The following is a 24,432-nucleotide window of genomic DNA, read 5'->3' on the forward strand; positions in this document are numbered from 1 at the left end:
CCTCTACGGGGGTATCAGCTGTTGATACAGTGAGCGATTTAATGGGGGCTCATTTTCCACTGTTCGTTAGTGGAATAAGCGACGCTAATTGAACGTATCATATGACCACATCCCCGAGGGGGAGGGGAAGCTGCAGCTGCGCTATGAACTACACTACCCACGGTCCTCTCCGCGCCTTCAACAGCAACAGCTAGGATGTTGCGATATCGCTGGGAGCCAGAGATTGCTGTGTTGCAGAAATTGAGGCTGCGGGGATGAAACCTCGGTCCAGTATTGGTGTGGATGTCAAATTCTGTGGTTTCATATTCGCAGCGACATTTACAGCAGACGGAAGCACCGTCGACTCTGCGGCTGTTTTTGGTGACGAAAGGCAGATACGTGCTACTGCGTTAGCTAACCAAAATAATAGTTTTATTGTAAGTTGATCTGATAAATAGCTAAACGCGCAGCTATGTGGCATCAAACGGCGACACCTCTTGAGTGATGATGGGAAGATTTGTCGCTATCTCACAAGTTACGGATACTACATCGCACTGGAAGACATTATCTTCTCAGGATAACCTGGATAACCTTACACGAAATGTCATAGCGCGTAAGTAGCTAGCATCTAGCTAGCTTGGAAGAGATGGAGAAGTCCCTAATGTTATCTTCAGCAGCGACCGAGCATGAACAGCTGGATGGGTAGCTAAAGAAATGCTTTATCCAGAGATGCTATAGCCTCCTGGGTGGTGTAATTCACTTATATAACAGCTAGTCGCAAGACTCGCAGCCGCTCTAGCTAAAACCAACTGGCAAATGGGAAATTTGCCACAAAAAAAAAAAATCTGGCTTGTTTCATCATAAGTGACGGACAACACTGCATGTTTTGAGGCTTCAATAAAAGACTGCCTTAGGAGCCGACCTGTATCATCTGTAAGTGCACGCATCCAGTGCACATTTTCGTCTTGTGATCGAAGCCCTCCTGTCCTTTGGACAACATGAGGAAGTTCTTTGATTCTCGCCGGGAGTTGGTGAGCTCCGGGCCTGGTTCTGGAGGAGGAGGTGGCAGCTCTGGGTCCAGTCATGCAGGGGGCAATTTCATCGGACGAGCCTTCACTGTTGGCCGACACCAAGTCACTGTTGAGGAGATCATTGCTGAAGGTGAGAAGGGCTTGCACCTGCGAAGTGACACCCTTTTGTGTTCATCCCCTTTTCTTCCATGTGGTGTGTGTGTGTGTGTGTGTGTGTGTGTGTGTGTGTGTGTGTGTGTGTGTGTGTGTGTGTGTGTGTCCCACATGCTCAGACCTTATGCCACTACTACAATAATGATGAAGCTTTGCATCTACCCTGGATTCAGAAGAGAGGCCTATTGCTCTCTCTCAGCAGCTGTTTCCTGTTAGATGCTCTGTGATTCAGAAGTGATTCAGAAGGGAATGGATACACGACCTGCCGCTGGACGGTCGGAGCAGTTATTTTATGCCTTTTGAAGTGAATGAATGGAGGGCTTTAATAATGTATTACTGAATAATTCCATGACAATATGCCTAGAACTAGAGTTGCCTTGTTCTAAATGTGTTAAACAAGTCACCTGGTCAAAATATTCAATAACGTGCATCTAAAGTGGTTGCTAACCCTTAAACTACTCACAGATGCAGATTTCTAGCGCAAGGGTGCCATGTAATTCGATTTCACACATCAGGTTGAGGATGCAGTATCGGCCTGAAATAGATGACAATCTCAACTAAACTGCAGAATGAATTTGTGGTCTGAGCTGCACCAGATGGTAAGGCCTCCATGTAGGCCTCTGTGTAAACCCTGCAGCAATGACATGACTAATGTATAACACTATAAGGCTTCACCATTTGGTGTTTGTCCTGGTCATTTCTATTGATTTAAAGCTATATGTGCACATTAAGATCATGATGCAGCGATAAGTATTTTGGTTTAATGCCAGATTTCAACCTGAACAGTTTACTTGTTGTTAAATAGCATGGCTGTTCTGGATTTGCTCAGTTCTTTATCTGTCTAACTACCAAATTAACTGCAGTTTCTGACGACAACAGTTTAATGAAGTCTCCTCCTCAACCCTGCAGGTGGTTTTGCAATCGTGTTCCTCGTGCGAACAAATCAAGGAGTGCGCTGCGCCCTGAAGAGGATGTATGTCAACAATGAGCACGATCTGCAGGTGTGCAAATGCGAGATTCAAATCATGGTGAGTCGCTGAGATTTAACATTTCTCTTCAGTGAGCGGTGTGAGAGTTTGAAGGAGGTAGAAAATGGCTGTTAATTTCCTAGAAATCCTCCAATGAGAGATGTTCCGTTCTGTCCAGACTCGCTAAGAAGACACAGCCTGCAGCAGCATGTTTTGGATGGTTCCACTGTGTTTATTCATCTGGTACATGGTGTGCAATGTTTATGTTTTCACAGTATTGTCTTGCATGCTCGGCTCTCCTCCCCTGAGATGTATTGTAACATGAGTCGTAAGGATTATTCGCATCTGCACGTGTTTAAAGACTATAATTGCTGCACAAAAAATACCAATACCGGCTGTGCATCTCATGCAAGTTTTGACAAATGTATGAGTGGTTGTTTTACACAAAATTAAAGCTTGAAGATGATTGTGTGCATGCCACATATCTTTTACAAATTTATTGTAAATAGGGATCCAATCTTTATTAAAATATGGTGGTGAAGTCCCTGTTATTGTTCTCTTATTGACAGAAGAGAACTGTGTATATTTTGTCTTTTGATCGTGTGGTTGTTAGGAGTCTTGGATGCTGAAGTCTTAATGCATTGTTGTCGTTTATGGGCCTTGGTTTATGTTGTCATTTTTCTTCATCTTACAAAGTTTTTCCTCACCTCTCAGTCTTTCTCTCTCTCTCTCTCTCTCTCTCTCTCTTGCACACACACACACACACACACACACACACACACACACACACACACACACACACACACACACACACCAGGGCTTTTCCCCAGCTGCAGTACTTGACATTTCTCATTACCTAATAGATTTCTGATATCAGCGCACCTCTACAGCGCCCTCTGTAGGCGATGGCCTCCCACAGCATGTCATGTTAGACTCGAATAGATTGTTGCACATATTTGACCCTGACACTGCGGCATTTGTCAATATTCTATATATATATCTATATATATATATATATATATAATCCTTTATTACTCATTGCAACAAGTTGTTGATATATTTCCCCTCATGTCTAAAATCATATTGTGTCTGAGTGTTTTAGTAAGACTGTCATGTTTGTCTCTGGTCTTGTAGAAAGACCTTGTTGGTCACAAGAACATTGTGGGTTACCTGGACTCCAGTATCACAGCCATGGGATCAAGGGATGTGTGGGAGGTTCTCATCCTCATGGACTACTGCAAGGGTGAGCTCTGAGGAGGAAACGGGTGTGGCAACAATAATATGCAGTAATCACTGAAAGAATTTGGGTTTTTTGGCGGCTGGTCCAGAGAGGTTGTGCTACCGAACTGTAACACAAAAAGAGCACACAATGAACCTGAACAGTTATTGCACACACACTGGAGCTGTTCACACTAAAACTAATGTTCAAATATTCCTACTTATGAAACACAGGCTGGAATCTAATTTAATATCTGTGTTTTGACCACGGGAGGACACAACAATCCTATTGGAGCCAAACAATTTTTTTTTTTTTTAGGATAAACACATGATCTGCATCCACACACAGTAGAAAAGAAAAGTCACATACGCTGTAAAACTTAGTCTAAGGACCTCTGCTGACCTCTCTTTTGAGTTCTCTGGGCTGTAATCTGAGTGTGAAGTGCGAAGTTAAAAAAAAGAAAGTTTAATCAAACACTGTCAATACTTAACATGCACTAGGGGTGGGAACAAGTTTCTATATCGCAATACTTTTTTTCCTGACATGATATCGATATTCCAGTTCCAGTGGATTGGAGATACAGTACAAATTGTGCAACTCCGATCTGGTAGGTGTCACGAAACAGCTACTATGCTGTGCTGCATTTCCAGTTTTAGTGATAAAGGCAGTCAAGGAAGTGGCCAATCAGAAGCCAGCACAGCAGAGAAACTTCAAACGCCCAGAAACTTCAGAGCAGATGTTCAGTGGCATTTAAGCCTCAAAGTGAAAAGAGGGAATTCGGAATAATGAGTTGGACAAAGAAAATGCAACTTGCAAACCTTCACTCTTTGCCATTAGATACTCTGGGAACACAACCAACTGATGAACTCACCTAGCAAGACAGCGTTTCTGTTCCCGTAGAAAACCACAACATATCGGGATGTTGAGGGATTGTATCAAGAGGATGGGCTCTCTGTCTCTCTCTCTCTGCATCTGCTGCAGAGAAGTTTGCTAACTTGTGAATTCTCCATCACTCCTGACCTACATTCACTCATCAAATTAGCAAGTGACATCCTGTGACTCTTGTCTGTCATGCGTTCAGTCAGTGCAACAGACCGGACTCAGGCGAGAACGCCCAACACAGACAGCTGTACCGTTAGTCTGTGAGTCAACCTCGACATTTTATTTCTTTCCCCAAGAATCTAATATTAATTTACACAATCAAATTGCTTTTGATTGAGCAGATAAATATGTGGGTTTGTGTTGACTGAAGGGGCAAAATAGTGTTAGCAACAGTTGTCTGTGTTCAGTAACATGAGTTTTCTTGTCTAAAGTTTTCCTGTGATTGTATTTCTACAGGAGGCCAGGTTGTTAATTTGATGAATCAACGGCTGCAGACTGGATTCACTGAAGCGGAGGTGCTACAGATCTTCTGTGACACCTGTGAAGCTGTCTCTCGCCTGCACCAGCGCAAGACGCCCATCGTCCACCGAGACCTTAAGGTGACACATTTACACCGCTTATGCTCTGCTGTAGGCCAAGACATTTAGCCTTTCGATTGCTAAGGTGACGTCAGTGAAGAAATATGGTTGATGTGTTGTGCGACAAGCTAAACAGGGCAATTTTGACCGAGTTAAATCTGCATGTCACAATTCTTGATGTGAATTGTGCATGATGCATGAGGTGAGACAACACAGTGTTTATGGTCTTACACCCCAGAATGGCTCCTGTCATGGTCTCCTCAACCTGAGCAGCTCCACATCTTCCATCTCTTGTACATCTACAGGTGGAAAACATCCTCCTGCACGATAAGGGACACTATGTGCTGTGTGACTTTGGCAGCGCCACTAACAAGTTCCAGAGTCCGCAGACTGAAGGAGTAGCTGCCGTTGAGGAAGAGATCAAAAAGTTAGTGCATCCTTTTTTGGTTATTTTCTTTTTGTGCGGGGGGGCATCTTTCGGCTAATACGGGACAGAAGCCAGTCAGCAGTTTTTCCCTCAAAGAATCACAAGTGCAGTTCAGTTGTTTTCTTACAGACTAACTGCATGATCCTCCTCATATGGGCCATAACTCAGCGCAGCATTGGGAAAACATTTCCATGTGTCCTCGCATGATTTAAAGTCGAATCAGATACTCTTGAAATTGCTTAAAAACACATTGTTTTTATGCTTGCGTTTCCTTTCAATGAACTCTGCGTTTCAGATACACAACCTTATCATACCGTGCACCTGAGATGGTGAACCTCTACAACAACAAGATTATCACCACAAAAGCAGATATCTGGGTGAGTGAAGATGATCCGAACAGTGGTGGACGTGCAATACTTCATTCATAGACCGTATGAACTGGTTTGCAGAAGTCACCATATTTGGATGTGAAGGTGGAGCTTATACATGTGCTTACAGATTGGCACGGCAATGACTTGTAAAGCCTGCTCAGTCATCAGTTTTAGTCCAAACGGGACTATAATCTGCTAAATGAAGATCATGCTGTCTGAAGAAGACTTAAAACTGGAGATTGAGACTATAAGCTCATTAGGATGATGTTTACTGCTCTATTAAATCAAGTGAAAAGAAGGCTAATTTTCCTCATTGAGTTACATAATCAGACTTCTTTTTGCAACCTGTGTAGTCACCCCCTGCTGGCCAGTGGGAATACAAGTTAAAGGCACATTGATGGTACTACAGAAGCTACAGTGTGCACACTATCCATGCAGTCCCTGAGCAACACACAGATTTTTGAGAAGCTAAACCATCAAGCATCCATTTCTGTAAAAAAAACAACAACAAGGTTTTCATTATTAGTTTTACTTTTTAAACTAATATTGAATGTTTTATGGTAAAGCTCTACTTGACAAAATGCCCCAGGTGAATTAATCACATATTTAAGATAAAATAACAAATCTATACAGTCTTGTGCACATGTATGAAAAGATAGAAGTGTTTTTTTGTTGTGCGACTTACAGTTTCTCTCCTCTCCTCTTCTCTCCTACTCCTCTCTTCTTCCTCTCCTCTCTCGGTGTGTTGGTGTGACGGGGCACGCATGTGATTCTCTTCTCCAGGCGCTGGGCTGTTTGCTGTACAAGTTGTGCTTCTTCACTCTGCCCTTTGGTGAAAGCCAGGTGGCCATCTGTGATGGCAGTTTCACCATTCCAGATAACTCCCGCTACTCTTATGATCTTCACTGCCTCATTCGTTAGTCACTCTAAAAATAAATGTTCTCAACCATTTTTTTTTGTTTGTTTGCACAAAGGCATGCACAAGTGTTTTACACATGAATGTCTACTTATTGACTTTTCTAAATCTGAAGTCGTTCCAGTCTCAATCTCTCGGTTGTGTTTGGTGTTTTCTCAGGCTACATGCTGGAGCCAGACCCAGACAAAAGACCAGATATCTACCAAGTGTCCTACTTTTCTTTTAAATTAGCGCAGCGGACTTGCCCTGTTCAGAATGTGAAGGTCAGTGTGTCTCGCTGCCAGGTCAAATAAATTATCTGGACTTGCTTGACTGTTTTCATCAGGAATGGAATTAATTGAAATGTTCAGAGGAATCTTGTGTGGCTTCTCGTACCGACTGTCCATCAGCCATGATCGCTTTCTTTTAGGGTTACAAAATTCCAGGAGTAGTCATACTTGGAAATTTTCCATGGCAATACGAGGGAATATATTTTACATTTTTGGGTCATTCCTACGAATTGCTTTTACTTTGTCTTATACAGACATAAATATAAATGTTTTGTATTCTCCTTTAATTCATTTCATTCCTCCGCTCTTCTTCAACTCTTTTCATTGTCAATAGTTCAGCTCATGTTTTTAACTGTGCTTTTAACTGTGATATGTTGTCTTTGGGGCTGCACGGTGGTGCAGTGGTCAGCACTGTGGCCTCACAGCAAGAAGGTTCCGGGTTCGAGTCCCGGCTCGGGCACGGGATCTTTCTGTGTGAGTCTCCATGTTCTCCCCGTGTCTGCGTGGGTTCTCTCTGGTACTCCGGCTTCCTCCCACAGGCCAAAAACATGCAATTGGGGACAAGGCTGATTGATACTCTAAATTGACCGTAGGTGTGACTGTGAGTGTGAATGGTTGTTCGTCTCTATGTGTTGGTCCTGTGATGGACTGGTGACCTGTCCAGGGTGAACCCCGCCTCTCGCCCGTTGACGCTGGGATAGGCTCCAGCCCCCCCACGACCCTTAATGTGTAGGAATAAGCGGAAGATGACGATGGACGGAGATGGATGGATGTTGTCTTTGTTGCTACTGAGAGGGGTCTTTTTGTGTAAATCCAAGGTAGCTTTTTTTCAGCTTTTCGTCTTCTTCCGATTTTCCAGAATTCTTCAATTCCCTCTAAACTTCCTGAGCCAGTCAAAGCCAGTGAGGCGGCAGCAGCAAAGAAGAGTCAGACCAAACCCAGGTGAGCTGGGTCAGCTAACACTGCATTAGCATCAAAGTCAGACTAGCACTGCATTTGGAGGACATTAGGGTTCAGAAAATGTCCAGATATTCAATAAATAAATATGGAGATCCAGAACAAGTAGGCGAAAATCCTTCCTTTGTTGCCAGATTGACAGATCCTATTCCCACCACTGAAACCTCCATCACCCCTCGCCAGAGGCCCAAAGCAGCCCATACCCAGCCTGCTGCTGGCATTCTACCCATCCAGCCTGCTGCTCTCACCCCCCGCAAGCGGGCTAATCTCCCTGGTGGTGCAGCTCAGCCTGTGGGTACGTACAGCACTTGTCATTATTCTCCTATCTGTCAAAGACACCCAACCCCATGAACAAAGATGCGCAGGAATCCCTCTAATCCTTTTTCACATTGAATGCTGCGATTCTCAACAGAGACAGATCAAGTACGCAGGTCAGGACTCAGGCAAATTAAAGCAATCTCACCGCAGGTCTGAAGTGATTAGGAAAAGGGTTTCTCTTGATAAAAGCTGCTCCGTCAGTCTCAGGTTACTTCACATTATCCTGTTTAATCCTTTTTATTGCAGGTGAACAGAGTGAAACATTGCTCTGAGCCCCTATGTTGCTAAATATTTTAAAATTTTCTACATCTGCATAAAAATATCTCCGTGCTCTTGATAACATACTGTCCGCGTTTTTGCCAACATCCCACAGGAGTCAGCCTGGACCTGTCTCAGCCAGCCGCCGCTCTCCAGTCTCAGAAGGCACAGACGGCAGCTCTGCCGCTCATCCAGTCACAGAACAACGTCAGCCAGGCACAGAAACAGGTACATACTGACGCACATCACCCAACAAAGGAGCCAGTCCTGATTCTCTCTGATGCAGATTGAAAACATTATGTATGAGGGTGGAAAAAAGACAAAAGTGAATGTCTTTGTTATGTTTCCAAAGAAAGAATTATGTTCTATCAGTTTATTTAAAAAATAAAAAGATGAGAGAAAAATAATCCACCCAGCATTTATGCAATTGTTTCTGCTATTCAGAGATGTTTTAACTGACTTCAGACTCTTATTTCTCTTCCTGTGCAGCCAGCCACAGCTGCAGGGGCAGAGACAACAGCGGCAGCGGCGGCAGCAGTGTCACCTGTCACCAAAGCTGATGTCCAGCCACAAGCTCAAGCACAGCCAACAGTTCAGCAACAGGCCACAACTCCCTCTGTGGTCAGCGCTACGCCCCAGCAGACAGCACAGACTCCATCCAGTCCCGCCCCTCCTCAACGCCCAGCTCGACGCAAGCAGGTTGGCCAAGCTCAGCAGCCAGCAGCTCAGCCTTCGCCCAGCAAACCAGCATCCGCTCAGACGTCTTTGTCCGAGCAGCAACAGAGAGCTCCGCCCACTTCCACTGAGACCAGCCAAAAGGCAGCTGAGACGGTGCGCTTCCTCACCATCACTTTGAAGCTTGTACATTTTTGCTTGGTGCTCATCTTTTCTTTTCTGGTTGTGTTCGTCTTGGCTTTGACCAAAATTTTTGACTGACACTAAGATGGATGTTAGGCGTGATGGTCTTGCTGATCTTCCATCTTTTAATGTGTCTGTAACTTCTTGTTTCTCTTGATCAGACTCCCCTTGCTTCTCCAAAGACTACCGAGGAGCAAGGCCACAAACGCATTCCAAGTGATGCCACTGTGAGCGTCACAGCAGGAGCGCCGGTGAGTGACTCCTCACAGCAGGGAGCGAACGGAGACGCATGCTTCAACCAGTAAGTGTTCTCTTCAATGAAATATAACATGCTTTTAATATTTGTCACAATCCCCCATATTGGTTCAAATGTACTTAATTTCTCTCCAGAACACTCACATCTCAACCAGGCGCCACTCAGCCGGTTGGTGATGTAGTCCAAAGCAAAACTGGACCTGCTGTTCCTGCCTCAGATGCTGCTACTCCTACACAGCCTGCGTGGAACCCGTTTGATGATGACAACTTCTCCCACCTTGCTGCAGACGAACTCAAAACTGAGGACAAAAAGTCCAACGGTAAAATTTGTCTGTGTTTTGTTTGTAATATTTTGAATATGTTACAGAAAAAAAGTAATTAATGGGACTTTTTTCCTCTCTCTTTAAGTAGATCTGCCCGCAGAGCCAGAGACATCCTGTGAAGAGTTGATACCAGGTTTACTGGCCACAAGTGTGGAAAATGCACCACAAGACAACAGTATGTCACATTACAATTCAATTAAACTATCCTTGTTGATGAATCAAGCTAATAATTGAAATAGCTTGAAGGTTAACCACAGAATTACAATGATAAGGGGTTAAAGTTACAATCTTATCAATGTTAGACATTAGCATGAGTTAGCACGCTAGTTTCTGTAAATCCAAACAAAGTGAATATAATATAATAATATAAATAATAAATAATACATTTTATTTATAAGGCGCCTTTCAAGGCACTCAAGGTCGCCGTAAAACAGTTTAAAAAAAATAAAATAAAACATGCACAATTTAAAACAACAACAACAACAGAAGTCTCTAGCAGAGCACAGAAGAGGGCGTTCAGCCATACGCCTGTCTAAAAAGGTGAGTTTTGAGATGATTTTTGAAGGTGTCAATGGAGTCAGTGTTTCTGATGTCAGGAGGGAGGGAGTTCCAGAGGCGAGGGGCAGAGCAACTGAAGGCTCTAGCCCCCATGGAGGTTAGACGGAAGGAGGGGACGTTGAGGCTGATGGAGGAGGAAGACCTGAGAGACCGGGGGGGAATGTTGGTGTGGAGAAGGTCTGACAGGTATGTAGGGGCGAGGTTATGGATGGTTTTGATTGTATGGAGGAGGATCTTGTAGTCAATGCGGTGTTTTATGGGAAGCCAGTGGAGTTGATGTAGAACGGGGGTGATGTGACTGATGACAGGGGTTCTGGTGATGATTCGGGCAGCTGCGTTCTGGACCAATTGAAGCTTACGGAGGAGTTTGTGTGGGAGACCAAAAAGAAGTGAGTTACAATAATCCAGACGGGAGGTGACGAGTGAGTGGACCAGGATTGCAGCACTGTTGGGAGTGAGAGATGGGCGGAGACGGTTGATATTCCGGAGGTGGAAGTAGGCGGACCGGATGGTGTTGTTGATGTGGGTATGGAATGATAAGGTGGAGTCGAGGACGACACCCAGACTCTTAACCTGACCTTAACCTTAATATGACCTCTTCCTTTTGCAATGTAGTTCAGACTGAGATTAAATGTTGAATTATTTAGGTTTTGTATGTAACTTTTTAAATTCCTCACTGTTGGCTGATGCCGTATAATAAATTATACTCCTCTTACCTGCTTAATAGTTCAACCCGCTAGCATGCTAAGTCATGCTAGTCTGACTCTTGATAAAATGATAGATGTTAACAATTGGAATCCAATTCAAAATACTGTTCCTGCTGTTAACAGACATCATTTTTATTGATTGCCATACGATATTTATTTGATCCCTTTTTTTATTAGTGTTGTAATGCCATATAATATGTTATAATCTACTCACTTGCTTAGTGGGTAGTCCTGGCAAAAACTAGCATGCTAACTAATGCTAATGTCTGACAGTTTACAGTCTGGTGCCTGTTGGAACCCATTTAGATTCTGTTCCCGCCGTCAGTTGTTGGACATTAGTGTGACTTGACACCGTGGATATAAAAGTTAATTATTCATTGTGCACCTTTAATTTGGAAATGTTTAAGTTTTATCTCACTTTAATTCTTCACTGGTGTGCTGAGTCCATTTTTAATGTACTCACTTGTGCTCCCTTAATGAGGATTAATGTTCAGGGTTTATTAAATATGCGTGAGACAGGTGTTGATATATTATAGTAGTCGTTTTAGAGGCTATTTAAGGGAACTGGGTCATACTTACAGGTGTCCTTAATGTATTTTCCATCAGGAACACCAGGACTCTTGTATTATACTGCCTTATAAAACTAGTAAGTGAGTGTATATAAGAGGTTGAAGTCATGTCATGGTAAACCAAGAAGTGAAATTTGTAATGCATCCTGTTTGTGTGCATCAAATAGAAGAAATGAAAGGTTCAGTCAGCAGCATCTAAATGACTGTTGCAGTAAAGTGCTGTGGCAGTTCTGCTGCTTCAGCTGACGAATGATGCCGCGGATGGTTTGTAGGCTCCTTTATCAAGAAACAAGTGTGTGAGCATTGATTGCTATGTCATAACATTTGATGTTAGTTTATCGACTGGACTGAAAGTGCTCAGAGCCACTCTGGCTTATCTCAGATTAGTAGAGATGGGGGAAAAAAACACAACATGCCTACACAAGCTCCAATCTGCAGCATATAAACCCATTCTCCTGTTTTAGAGTGTAGGCTCAATGTTTGGTTTCCCAGTTCTGATAATTTACTGTTTCTCAGTTGAGAGACCATCAGCCATTGTTGACATGGACTCGGAGGCCTCACTGTTGACTGTCCCTGACCCATTCAGGACCCTTGAACTGTCAGACACTCCAGGTAAACATCTCAACGTTCGTTCATTTCTGTCATTTAACAAGATAAACGCAACTTTTCATTTGTTTGAAAGTGAAATCCATGTTTGAGTGCCCCAATAGCAGGAATTTTGAATTAAGAAATTTTATTTAATGGTACTTAAACTTTTTACCTATACCAGCAAAATTGTTTATGTATTTTATGCATTTTTTTCTGATGTTTCATCCACCTTCAGAGAAGCTGATTGAAGGACTGAAATCTCCTGACACGTCCTCACTCATGCTTCCCGACCTTTTGTCATTGTCGGATCCCTTCGGTGGCTCAGTGGAAGAGTCTGCAAAAGGTGTGTGCGTGTGTGTGTGTGTGTGTGTGTGTGTGTGTGTCCTCTTTTTGTAAAAACAAAACAAATCAATGCTCTAGAGCTATTAGGAGACAGCAGCTTCTGTTTCCAGTGTTTGATTCTGTTATTCCTCATCCCTGCTTTCAAAGACAGCAGCTTCCAGATTGTTATGAATAAATGACACACATTGAAATATTACAGTTAGAAATGTTTTTTTGTTTTGTTTTACAAAAGACAGATGATTATGAACTACCAGCAATTGTAGGAAAATCTTCTTAAGAGCTAATAAGAATGATTACAGCTGTGTAACTGATAAGAACACTGCTTATTTTTGTGTCCACTGTTTTTTTTATCTCTAAACTGAAATCTTCGTCGGTCTGAAACAACCCAGACCACCTCACTGCAGACGACTCTCTCCTTGGCTGCTCTCTGATCTCTGGCCCGTCCGCCCCTCCAGCAGGGAGCAGTGCCACCTCCTCGGTATCCTCTGCCCCCACCTCCGCTGCCTCTGCTTTGGATGATTTCAGTCTCTTGTCTGGAGACTCGGCACAGCCTAAAACAGGTAGGAATCTAGGGCAGGGTAGTGAGGTGATACGAGGAAAATGTAGTCCCTCAACTCACACTTCCTCTACGCAAGGAGGTTTCTTTTATATTCACCATCCTAAATGTGTTATCTTTACCACATTTTTGAAAAAACATCAGACAAAAATGTCCGCTTGAATTGGATCGTGTGTACAACAGTACTGTGTGTCCCTGAATGAAACGTCCACAGCTGGTGTTGACTTCTTGGTGCTTGGCTGGTGAACGAAAGCATTTGACAGTTTTTTGACAGTGCCAATTTCGAATTAGAGTCCGTCTGTCAGTGCAGCAGCTGCATGATCCTAATTACGGTTGATCTCCCCACATCACAATACCTCCTCAATAGATCTTTGTGCCACTGGAGAGCAGCAGATGTTTGAGCACTAGCTGCTAATTTTAGGAATACTTTTATTTCGGTGAGATGGCACGTGAACATGTAAGGAGGTACAGTCTAATCTAGAATACACTGAATGCACCTCAATGATCTTTTTTCTTTACTTCATTCCATCCACCCTTTTTCTGGGGAAAAAAAATCATTTTATACTCTTTCTTTTATGCTCTGCAGACTCATCTCTCCTGATATCTGACTTTGAACCCCAACAAGCCAGTGCAGAGGCCGGCACGGAGGACGAGTTTGATCCCATTCCCCTCACTGGACGCAAGAATTCCCAAGGTAAGCCTGAATCACAGGTTGTGTCCAGTTGTTTTCAGAATGACAAAATATGCTGTTTATTTGATTCCTCTAATTTGTTTGCCAGTTGACTAAATAATAAATTGCTATCAAACACAGTTTCTACAGCTCAAGTTAAAGGCACAGACCTCTTTTTCAGAAATACGCCAATTGCCCATTTCCCCGGAGCCGGACAGGAAGATAGAGATCGATCTCTTCTCTGCCAACTGCTGGTTGGCTTAGCAAAATAAATGGCAGTGGATGGGAAATGTTAGCATACCTTGGTCAAAAGCCATTAAATAGAAACGGTTGACAATATTGGTTGGTCCACAAGTAATACTTCTCATCCTGTCTTACAAAGTCGGCTGTAATTACTAGCAGTGGTTGTTCTTTTAGTTGTAAACAAATGTTTAGTTTTGTTTTCCAAAGATAATGTGATGCCTTTGAGGTGCTGTGTGATATCCCTGTGCCCAACAGTTTTATCAAGAAAATAGTGCCGGCCATGTGTCTGATCCCCAAAGTACAACGTCTCATAATCTCATCGCAAATATAACGTCCAACTGCGGTTGTATTAACGTAACTAAAGAGTCTTCTGGAAAAAAGTGGGGGTTTTTTGTGTCTTTTTTTAATAGGTATGCTAACACTTCCCATCCACTACCATTCATTGTGCTAAGCTAACTAGCAGAGGAGAGACGGGTATGTGTCTTCTTGTGTGGCTTAGGGGAGAAGTGCAAATATGTAAACGGGTAAATTCTCTTTCTCTCTTCGACCTCTCTCCCCTCCTTGACTGCTGCTTGTTGTGACTCCTGCTCCTCTGCTTCTCTTCCCCTCTGTTTGCCTGTATTTGTCTCGCCCCCTCCCACCCCATGTGTCCCCCCCCGGCCAGTTTCAGGTGGCCACTCGCGCAGTAACAGTGGCGGCTCTGAATCCAGCTTGCCCAGCTTGGCCCGCTCCCTGCTGCTGGTGGACCAGCTCATCGACTTGTAGGCGGCCCCCCCCACCCTTCCCCATAGACGCTGTAACACTGGATTATAAAGTGGCATAGCATAACAGCAATCAATAATGTTGTCATAGCTAGCTTCCTGCAACCCCTGGCTGCCATCTTCATCGTAGTCCATCCAGTAGAATCGTCCTGCTTCGTCACTCCTACCCTCTCCGCCTTCTTAATTGCATCATCTGGCTTCTACTCACCTCTCATCTCTCGTTTTTCTCTCTGTTGTAAACTCTGCGCATCACCTATCGTCCATCAGCTCACTGTCATCATGGTCCTTTTAAAGATTAACCTTTGAACAATATTGCATTATGTCTAATAGCAAACAATAGACGATCATTGTTGTAATGTACACTAGGCATAGTTATAAGTGGTTGTAGTTATTATCGTGCACAAGTGAATTTGTCGTTGTTTGCCTTTTTTGAAATTCTCCTCCACAGATTTATTTGCACATTTTTTGAAGTCCAACTGAAATTCGAATAGAACTTTCTTTGGTATTACAGCATAGATTGTGGCTCTGTAAAGGGCATTCAGAAACCGACGGATGAAAATTCTGTTTTGATTTCCTAAAAGCTCACCCGTGTTTTACGTTTATTAAATATGGCTCTGGAAACCTTATTTCAATACAGTAAATCAAATCTCATCAGAGGACAGTCACTGCAGACTCTCTACATTTTCCAGTTCTTCTTCAGGCTTACAAACACGTCCTGTCCTGCATCTCAGCTTGGCTAACAAGCCGCCAAGCAAACATCCATGAGTGGGGGGAAAAAAAAACACTGTTAACGACAGGGACTAATTAGCAATCAAACAAAGCTACAGATGCTGGTGTGTGTTTGCTCTTTAAATCCCTCTTAGCAACACTTTGTTTGCTCACTTACAGATGCAGCTGCTTGTTGTAACAGCTGATGTCTATCAAACCAAACGCAGATACGCCCCAATATCGAGGAAAAAAAATCCTCCTCAGTGTAATAACGCAAAAGTAGACGGGCCACAGTGTTAATTAGCAGACGATGGAGATAGATGGTCGTGTGTGATTTCAGCTCACTTTCAAAGTGAACTGATTGAAAGAAAAAGTGACCACAAATCTGTTCTATACACGGAAAACTCCTCTGAACCTTCGTCAGAGAACATATCTTTAAATTTAGGTGAAGATATTTTAGTAGAGTCAGTTTACTGTGAATAAGAGTGGGGCACTAAAAGCTTCCCGGAGCAGACTGAGCAATAGTTTTTGGTGTGGGTACCAAACTTGGTAATTACTTGATTCAGGACAAATGAATGAGTGTCAAACGTGGGTACCTGAGAGCATGTCGCAGTGAGAGAGAGAGAGGGGAGACCTCGTCACCAACTGTAAGGCTAATGATGAGCAGGTGGCGGTCTTAAGTGTGGCTGCACCTATCAAAACTCGCCTCTCTCTGTAGTATTTTTGTGCAAAGTCGGTCATGGCAACAACAACAACAAGAACAAGATATCTGATTTGCTAACGGTAGCAACACGCAGAATATGATCATGTTTTTTTTACTGAAGGTGAAATTAGATTTTAGTTTTTATTGATAAAATACCGAAATGCTATCTATATCAGTTCTGATGTGAACGGGACCCAACTGTGCTTACCAAGAAAACTCTTAACTGCTGGAAAATGACCACAAAATAACTCATAAAACAAAGAGCCATTTCAAGTTTACATACATTACATTTTGACTTTGAGGCAACCGGTAGTTTATTCCAAATGGCAAAATCAGGGTCATTTAACTGCGCTTTATATAGCCGTGTGCCATATCGATAACAAAGCATGAAACCAAGCTTAGGTTGCAAACGCGTAGAGAAATAGTAGATATACAGATGCTATTATTGAGAGAGCAACTATGACTATTCAGGTAATCTTTTGGCAACAGTTCTGTATTGCATTAATATGATTTTAATTTGCTCACACTTATTTTTTTTCGACCAACGCAAACATTTACTCCACGTTGTGCAACCCCCCCCCTACATTCCTGTCATCTGTTTACGCCTCATTTATGTAAATAGATGTTCGCATTATTCTTCCCATGTACATATGAAGTCACTGTCATAAAGCTTTACTTGTGGAAGACATACGGCTTTATTTGTGAATATATATATATATATAGATATAGATATATATCATATATATATATATTCAAACTAATAATTGTTTTCCTGTTCATAAATGTTAATATGAATAGAGTGTTAGAGAATGAATGTATGAAATAAATATTAGTCTACTATAATAAAAAAAATATCTATGATTCTCAATACCATAATCACTGAATAATATATAAATATTTCATTCCTCTTTGTGGAATAATTATGTGTGTTGGGAAGGTTTTTTTGTTTTCTTGGATCTATCTACTCAATAATCGTCAGTATATGAATAGGTATATCTGATAATCCTAGTCTTTGTTCGGATTAGGCTCAATCCCACCTCCTTCCTCCTTTGTACAAACAAAAAAAGGAAAGTGTTACGTGTGTTTACATGGACTGATGAAGGATTATATTTTTATTGAAAACAGTTTTCTGGGAAGCTGTTTCGTTTCATGGTCACTGCAGAACTTTTAATGAAAGTGTGTGTGTGTGTGTGTGTGTGTGTGTGTAAAGTTTTGCCGATTTATTCACAGAAGTCATATCAAAAAGCATGGCAGTGTTGTTGAATGTTATGTTCATGTGTGTGTTGGTATACAGTGTTATGATCAGTGTGTGTGTGTGTGTGTGCGTGTGCGTGCGTGCGTGCGTGCGTGTGTGTGGAGTCAGAATTGTTGGATGTGTATTACCGTAGCCTACTTTTTGTGTTGTTGTTTGCTGCAAAGGTGGCGACAGTGCCGATGTTGTCATTAAAAACTCTTGTGAAAGCACAGCCCCCCCCCCTCCCCCCACCCTGCCAAATTCTCTCAGGTCATCCCAAACTGCGTTGCTCCTGTTCTCTCTCTCTTTCTCTCTGGGAGAGTTGGAGGCATAATGGTTTGCTGGAAATGTGTATTACAATAAAACACTAGAGCCACTAGAGAGTTGATCTGATAGGTGAGGTGTGAGGGGCTCTGATTGGACCGTCAGCTCGTTCGGGAAATGAAAAAAATTCATTACAATCAGCAATAGAAATGTTTCTGTAGGATTATTCAGCGTGATCCCAGCGGGGAGACGACCTACCGTTCGTAATTTTTGTTAGCAATTGTAGTTACTTACCTTAACAGGTGAAGAGGTACAGAATCTTCTCACCAATCCAGAATATGATAGGAGTGCCAAAAGCATGGAAGACACGGATATAGCAAAGCAAAAAGAGATGATCCATAGCAATTAATAATGTGTTTAAACTAGGGCTGTCAATCAATTTAAAATAATAATAAAATTCATTAATAACAGCATATATCAATGCTAAAAAGAATTCAGTTCAAATAGATCAATGCGCATGTAAATGAATAGATCAACTACAAAGGGTGAAATATTCTTCTTCTACCTTATTTTCCAGTAGCCAAGATGTACTGCTGCCCTCTACTGGTTACTTCCATTACTCTATTTAAAAACTAATATCGATGCATTGGCGTACAGGTAGGGTGGCATGGTGGTGCAGTGGTCAGCACTGCTGCCTCACAGCAAGAAGGTTCCAGGTTCGGGGTCCCGGCTCCAGCACAGGATCTTTCTGTGTGAGTCTGCATGTTCTCCTTGTTCCTGTGTGGGTTCTCTCTGGTACTCCAGCTTCCTCCCACAGTCCAAAGACATCAAGAGGGGACGAGGCTGATTGATACTCTAAATTGACCGTAGGTGTGACTGTGAGTGTGGATGGTTGTCTGTCTCTATGTGTTGGCCCTGTGATGGACTGGTGACCTGTCCAGGGTGAACCCGCCTCTCACCCGAAGGCAGCTGGGATAGGCTCCAGCCCCCCCGACCCTTAACAGGACAAGTGGAAGAAAATGGATGGATGGATTCTTTTTTATATGATTGGTTAACCAAAATTAAGAGGTTATTTTGCCAGCCCTAGTTTAAACATCTTTGAAGTGTTCTCAATCTAAAATCAACCCCCAAAAAAACCCAAACCTTATTTTTCAATATTTCGGTGAGAGTAAATCTACTTAGAAGCTCCACGGTGCTCTGTCATAGTGTCTCGGGTGGATGTACTGCAGGTGCTGCATGTGCAACAGAAGGCCAGTTTCTCATCATCCTTCTCTCTTCCACTGGACATGTCAGTCATTTGCAGTTACTGTTTTAAACCTATGCAACTCCCGAGCTTCTTCTTCTTCTTCTTCCTCCACCGTTGGTCAGAAAACGCCCAGCACGTAGTGAGACTCTAGTCCATGATGTTAAACAGAAGCCCCTCGTTCTCCTCTGACGTCCATATGATCTGATATTATTACTTGTTTGGAAAAAAAGCCTCTCGTGTTTATGGCCCAAACCTGCGTCCCAGCTGTGGTATTGTGTGCTCCTTCTATTTTTGTGAGATAATTAAAGAATTATAAAGGGATGGCAAATAAAATCCAAATGTGAATGCTGATGTGTTGGGTTTTAATTAAGTTTATATCCTTTTTCATTGTTGGAGAAAAGTTACAGAAGATAGACACACGTAGCTGAGTGTTGAAATGGATGTTTGATCTCTCTATGTCACATTAAAAGGGAAAACATGTATATGTCTACATAAGTATGTATTGTAATATATAACATATGGGGTATTTCTCATTTTCAACTAAGATTTAGTGAAATATTTAAAGCCACCTTTCAGTCAAAGTATTCTAATTTTCTGAACAGTTAATATACTTATTTGAAATGTTAAAACAGCAGAAATTATTCCAAAAATTTAAAGCGCAACATTTGTGTACGTCCTTCGTTATTTCTGGAAGGGATTTTTAACTTGTTGTCAGACTTGCATGCAGAGATATCCACAGTGTCTGCACTCATCTTGTAAAAATCTGCATCGTTTAAGAGGGTAAAGGTGGAATTGTGTGTTGTACTAATCAAAGTTGTATTTTGCTTGGAGAGCAGGTTTATTCTAATCAGGTAAGACTGAATCAGCCTCACACCCCATTTAACTTTCAGTCCATTTTGTTTTTGTGGTGACATTTTCACTGGTTCTTATTGTTCAAGTGAGTTTTTCTTCTTCTGTGTTTACAACGTTACCTGAGAGCCTGTAACTGTACAGTATGTTTCTCTGATTCGAAAAATCGATATCGCAGCATTTTTAAGAAAATCACAAGTCAATTTGAAACATCCTTGTTTTATCTAAATAACCAGATTTAAATGAGCCAAACATGTTCTTTAAAAAAAAAGTTTGGCTAGAGAGAAAAATCAAGATTAGCCTCATAGATCCAGTATCCTGTATATAACCCATCTGAACATAGATGAGTATATATATATATATATATATATATATATATATATATATATATATATATATATATATATATATATATATATATATATCCTGATGGAAAGAGTACTTCTACCACGGATCTCACAGGAAACGCATGGAATGACCACAACTCATTAACACCACATGGTTGATGATGTATTTAATGTGTTAAAATGACACGGTGACGCCGCAGAAATAAACAAAACAAAAAAACCCTGTGACTCAAGTAAGATGTTTTAATGTGGTGGATGCGGGAATTCCCTCGTGCAACAATGTTTTTGATGGAATTCATGGAAAATTGAGAAGGCATCAGAGGCCAGGCTGGAAGGGGGTTACCAAAAAGCCCCCTCTCACCACATAAATGTAAACTAACTGCTCTGATACACCATAAAACACGATTTTACAACAATGGATTTCATGTCAAGAAGCTGATATTTATGAATAACGATAAATTAACGGTTAAATAAACCTTAACTTTTGCATTTTCTCCTCATGTGGTGTTAGGAAGTCTTGGTATTTTCAAGAATCCTTTCACTGTGAGATCAGGTTTTTATCTTTGTTTTGGATCCACTTTCCCTACCATATAAATAAATATCACTGTTTAACAAGATAGAAATCATAGAAAATATATATTTTGTGGAGTGAAGAAGAAATTCATAGGAGTCATCTGAGCTCTTGAGTGTTGTTGTTTGACAGTCTCCCGTCTCTTCCACATACAGACCTGCAGAGGGCGCTAAACAGCAACCCACCACCAGCGGCTGGCGCTCAAGTGCAGGTGACTGAGGAGCAGCAGAGGATGCAGCAGAAGAGCGCTGCATTGGTCTCTGCTAAACACACGCTCCTATCGGAGGAGAGGCAACATCCGCCCCCCTCCACCAGCCTGCAGTTCATACCTGCCCGCCCAGCGTCTCCCAACAGCGCGATGTCCCCTGATGTCTTCCAGCTGGCGCCTTTTAAAACGCCAGGAAAAGAAAACAAGTACAGTTCCTCCTTTCCTGCGTCTCCCCAACCTGCCGAGCCATCGGATGTTTTCCTGCAGGCGCCATTTGGAAAGAGACAGGAAACCTCCAAAGCATCTCCCTCCAACCCTCACATGTTGATGTCACATCACACCAGTAAACCTTGTCAACCGGTCCCAGTGTCACCACCTCAGTCCCTCAGCATCAGAGCCCCTCTTCTGCATACGGAGACGCCGCTGCTCCAGCAGCCAGTGGCAGTGCATCGGGTGGTGTCCAGGGTGGGTCAGCAGGCCGCCGTGGGTTCGGTAGCAGTGGGGCCTCTTCACTCCTGGACCATAGGAGGGAGATCTCTGGAGGACCCGTTCACTGCTGCACCTTTTCAGCCGAGATGCTCTCAGCAGAAACCTTAATCTTGAAGATATTAGCTATGTTACTCAAACTGTAGTTTCACGCCTAAGATTTTTACTGCGGTATTAAAGTGAATGAATAATCCTTTAAGCAATGACATACTTAGACTTAAATTTCCTACCTCAGTCATCAGATTTAGTTTCAGACAGAACATGACGGCGCAACGTCGCTGCACTTTGAGTCTTAAAATGAACAAGAGGAAGACTGACAGAAAATCATCTAAGGATATCAAAAGGGTTTGTTCAAGGCATTTAAATGACTTTGTTAATCGAGTAATCAAAGAGCATTTAGCATATTTCTTGATTATTTGTGAAAATAAGGGCCTGTTTTACTCAAACCTTCATACACAGACATATTTTGTACAATGGTATCCAAAAGTGATAGCTTTTACTTAAAGTGGCCTCTCAGTTTGATAGTGATTGCTGTAACTATATTTTAAAGTGAGTAATATACCGTGGTGTTTACATTTATATGGTAGATGGTGCCTTTTTAAAGCGATACTTCAACACCGAAAATAATTGCCTCCCAAGTTCTCACAAACAGATGTTTTGAGCTCACAAAGATGTTTCCTCCCTTTCTCATTGCTTCTTTGTGATTCCAAAATGTACAAAGAGCCAGCCATGAATACTCTGCTTGAAGCTAATGGAGGCCGACAGCGAGCAGCAGCAAAATGCCCTCAGTCAAAGTGTTTGTATATTCCTGAGCATACAGGTGGAAAAGGAAGATGTGAATTCCAATGCACGGTGTGCAGACAGGGTTTTTATTTGGGCCACGTTGTTGTTTTGTTGCTGTAGCTGTTGTTAGCCACTAGTTACCATTAGCTTCAAGTCAAATACGCATGGCTAAACGCACTTGTTTTATGAGTACTTGAGAGGCAAAAGTGCACATTTTTGGCTGAAGTTTCGCAGCAGAGTCAGTATTCAGTATCAGTCCTGCAAAAGGTACTAAACATGCTGTATTCAGCTGCAAGCCAAAGAGTTTAAATGTAAGAGATTAAATGTGAAAATGTTTTTCACAGCCGAGTGAGGAAAAATCAAAGTTGTTGCTTTCACATTAACAGGGTCAAGTAACAAAGCACTGTAAAGGTTTATGGATATTTTCAGTAGGGGCAGTTATGTGCTACGTAGAGATCTTTTTTCTTTTTTTTTTAGCTCTTAAAATATTTCATACTCACTGTAGCTGTTTATCGCTTGATCATTTTTCACAAGTTACTTTTTCCACACAAATTGCAGCAGTTTTACAGGACCACAGTTCTTTTTTTTTTTTTTTTTAATTTTCATTTATCACTTGTTTTGGTACTTAAAATGAAACATATCATGTCTTTGGTTCACAGTCATGTTGGGACCATCGACAAGTTATAAGATGTCAAATAAAACTCATACCCCGAATATCCTGGACTTCACTTTGTAACCTGGCTCAGAAAAGGAGTTTTTGGAAACCAAGATGCCTTTGTTGCATGTTTTCGTCTATATTTTCAGAATATTAAGAGTACAAGTGACATACTTTGTATTTTATTAAAGGTTGGAGAAGTCAGTGTTGTTCTGTTTTTTTTTGTTTTGTTTTTCCACAGACAAACTGTCCAGGTTCTGGATTCCTTTCTTTTTTCTTTTTTCTTTCCCTGCATCTGTTTTAAATTGACTTGTAATGACGTGCTTCTACCAGCACCATGTAAATGTCAAGGTATATGCCAGCTGCATGTCACCTGCAGATGTTTCCACATGCCTCATTGCCAAATATTTTAATTTCACCTCTGATTTTAACCACTTGTGAGACTCTTTTTGTTAGAGTGGAGTATCTACAGGTTTCTGAAGTGGTGGCGGTGGTTTGCTGGAGGTCTTGGCTGTGTTTATAAACTCGCTGAGGTTTATTTGAAGTGGATGATGATTTGTGGTCCCCTAAATTTTAAATGAACCAGAATCTTCATGCATCGCAGTGATTTTACTGTACAATTTGGAGAAATTTGAGAAATCTGAAGGGAAAGGAAAGTTTATTTTCTGTTACTCTGAAGATTATACAAGTAAAAGCAGGCAGCGCTGAAATGGAAAAAAAAAAGAAAAGAAAAAAAAGATGGCGCTTCAAGTATTTGCTGCTTCATGAGGCCTTCTTTCATCTCTGCGAAAGCAGAAGAGTTGCAGCTTAAAGCTCCATTTCAGGAATAAGAAGAGGTAAGATAGGTGTGTGTGAAAGATGATACACTTGTTTTTCAATCATCAAAAGTATCTGGAGTTTTCTAGATTAGGTAAGAGAACTGTTTTCCTGAAATGATGACAAGGAGAGCGCTTGGGGGAAAAAAGAGAGGAGAGGGAACCGGGTCACTTGCTCTGATGTCACAATCAACATGTCCGGTTTTGTGTGCGTACATGGAAATTAATTGGTCTGAAAGATTAGCTCGAGGCTGTGAAGTAGCTACTGTATATGATTTATATGTGAGGTGTGAATGATTGTTAGTGCACATTTTTACTTCATTAACTGATATTTTAATTGAATGGCAAATGGGTTGTGCTGTTGTGGCATGATAACACTTCAAACAGGTTGAAGAATCACACACCAAAGTCTTTGCACGGCCATTGTGCTCAAACAAAAAAAAAAGTTTAATGATATTCTTTCTGGTTCATTTTCAGGATGATAGACATTAGAAAAGTGTGGCTTTTGCCTACACAAAGCTGAAACTGCCAAAATAAAAGCCTATAAATAAACTTTAGGTTTCACAGTTGGCATTAACCTTTCGCCCATTAGTCTTTTAACAGCTTGCCGTTGGATACAGTGGTGAAAATAAAGTCGTGTAAATGCCTCTCCCAGCACTGTATGGCATCACTGTTGGATTTTACTTTTATTGCTTCAGTCGTCTGCCACTACTTTTCTGAAACACGCCTCCATGAGCTCACTGGCCACAGGACTGCATGCATCTGTGAAAGCATTTCCAAATGACAAAGGAATTGAAATGAAGCAGA

At 41.9% G+C, this 24,432-nt stretch overlaps 1 protein-coding gene across 3 annotated transcripts; it reads left to right on the forward strand.

Moving 5' to 3' along the window:
* The first annotated feature begins 129 nt into the window (after nt 1-129).
* Nucleotides 130-23,384, forward strand: aak1b (AP2 associated kinase 1b). Of its 3 annotated transcripts, none has more exons than XM_086188314.1 (20): nt 130-1,140; nt 2,073-2,191; nt 3,266-3,374; nt 4,689-4,831; nt 5,116-5,237; nt 5,533-5,614; nt 6,392-6,524; nt 6,684-6,787; nt 7,653-7,735; nt 7,885-8,045; nt 8,442-8,554; nt 8,816-9,157; nt 9,346-9,485; nt 9,575-9,759; nt 9,848-9,937; nt 12,113-12,208; nt 12,420-12,527; nt 12,916-13,086; nt 13,669-13,776; nt 20,834-23,384. In XM_086188314.1, exons 1-20 carry the CDS (start codon nt 978-980, stop codon nt 21,481-21,483), a joined length of 3,222 nt encoding a protein of 1,073 aa, XP_086044440.1. In that variant the 5' UTR covers nt 130-977; the 3' UTR covers nt 21,484-23,384. The 3 variants fall into 3 exon arrangements, with proteins under 3 accessions (XP_086044440.1, XP_086044441.1, XP_086044442.1); XM_086188315.1 differs by having other exon boundaries at nt 131-1,140; nt 9,851-9,937; nt 20,834-23,381; XM_086188316.1 differs by lacking the exon at nt 20,834-23,384 and adding an exon at nt 14,660-20,081 and having other exon boundaries at nt 133-1,140.
* Nucleotides 23,385-24,432: the final 1,048 nt, after the last annotated feature.

This window comes from Aulostomus chinensis, chromosome 19 (genome assembly GCF_037954235.1).
Source record: "Aulostomus chinensis isolate RoL2024-O1b breed Wild chromosome 19, RoL_Achi_v1.0, whole genome shotgun sequence".
NCBI lineage: Eukaryota > Metazoa > Chordata > Actinopteri > Syngnathiformes > Aulostomidae > Aulostomus > Aulostomus chinensis.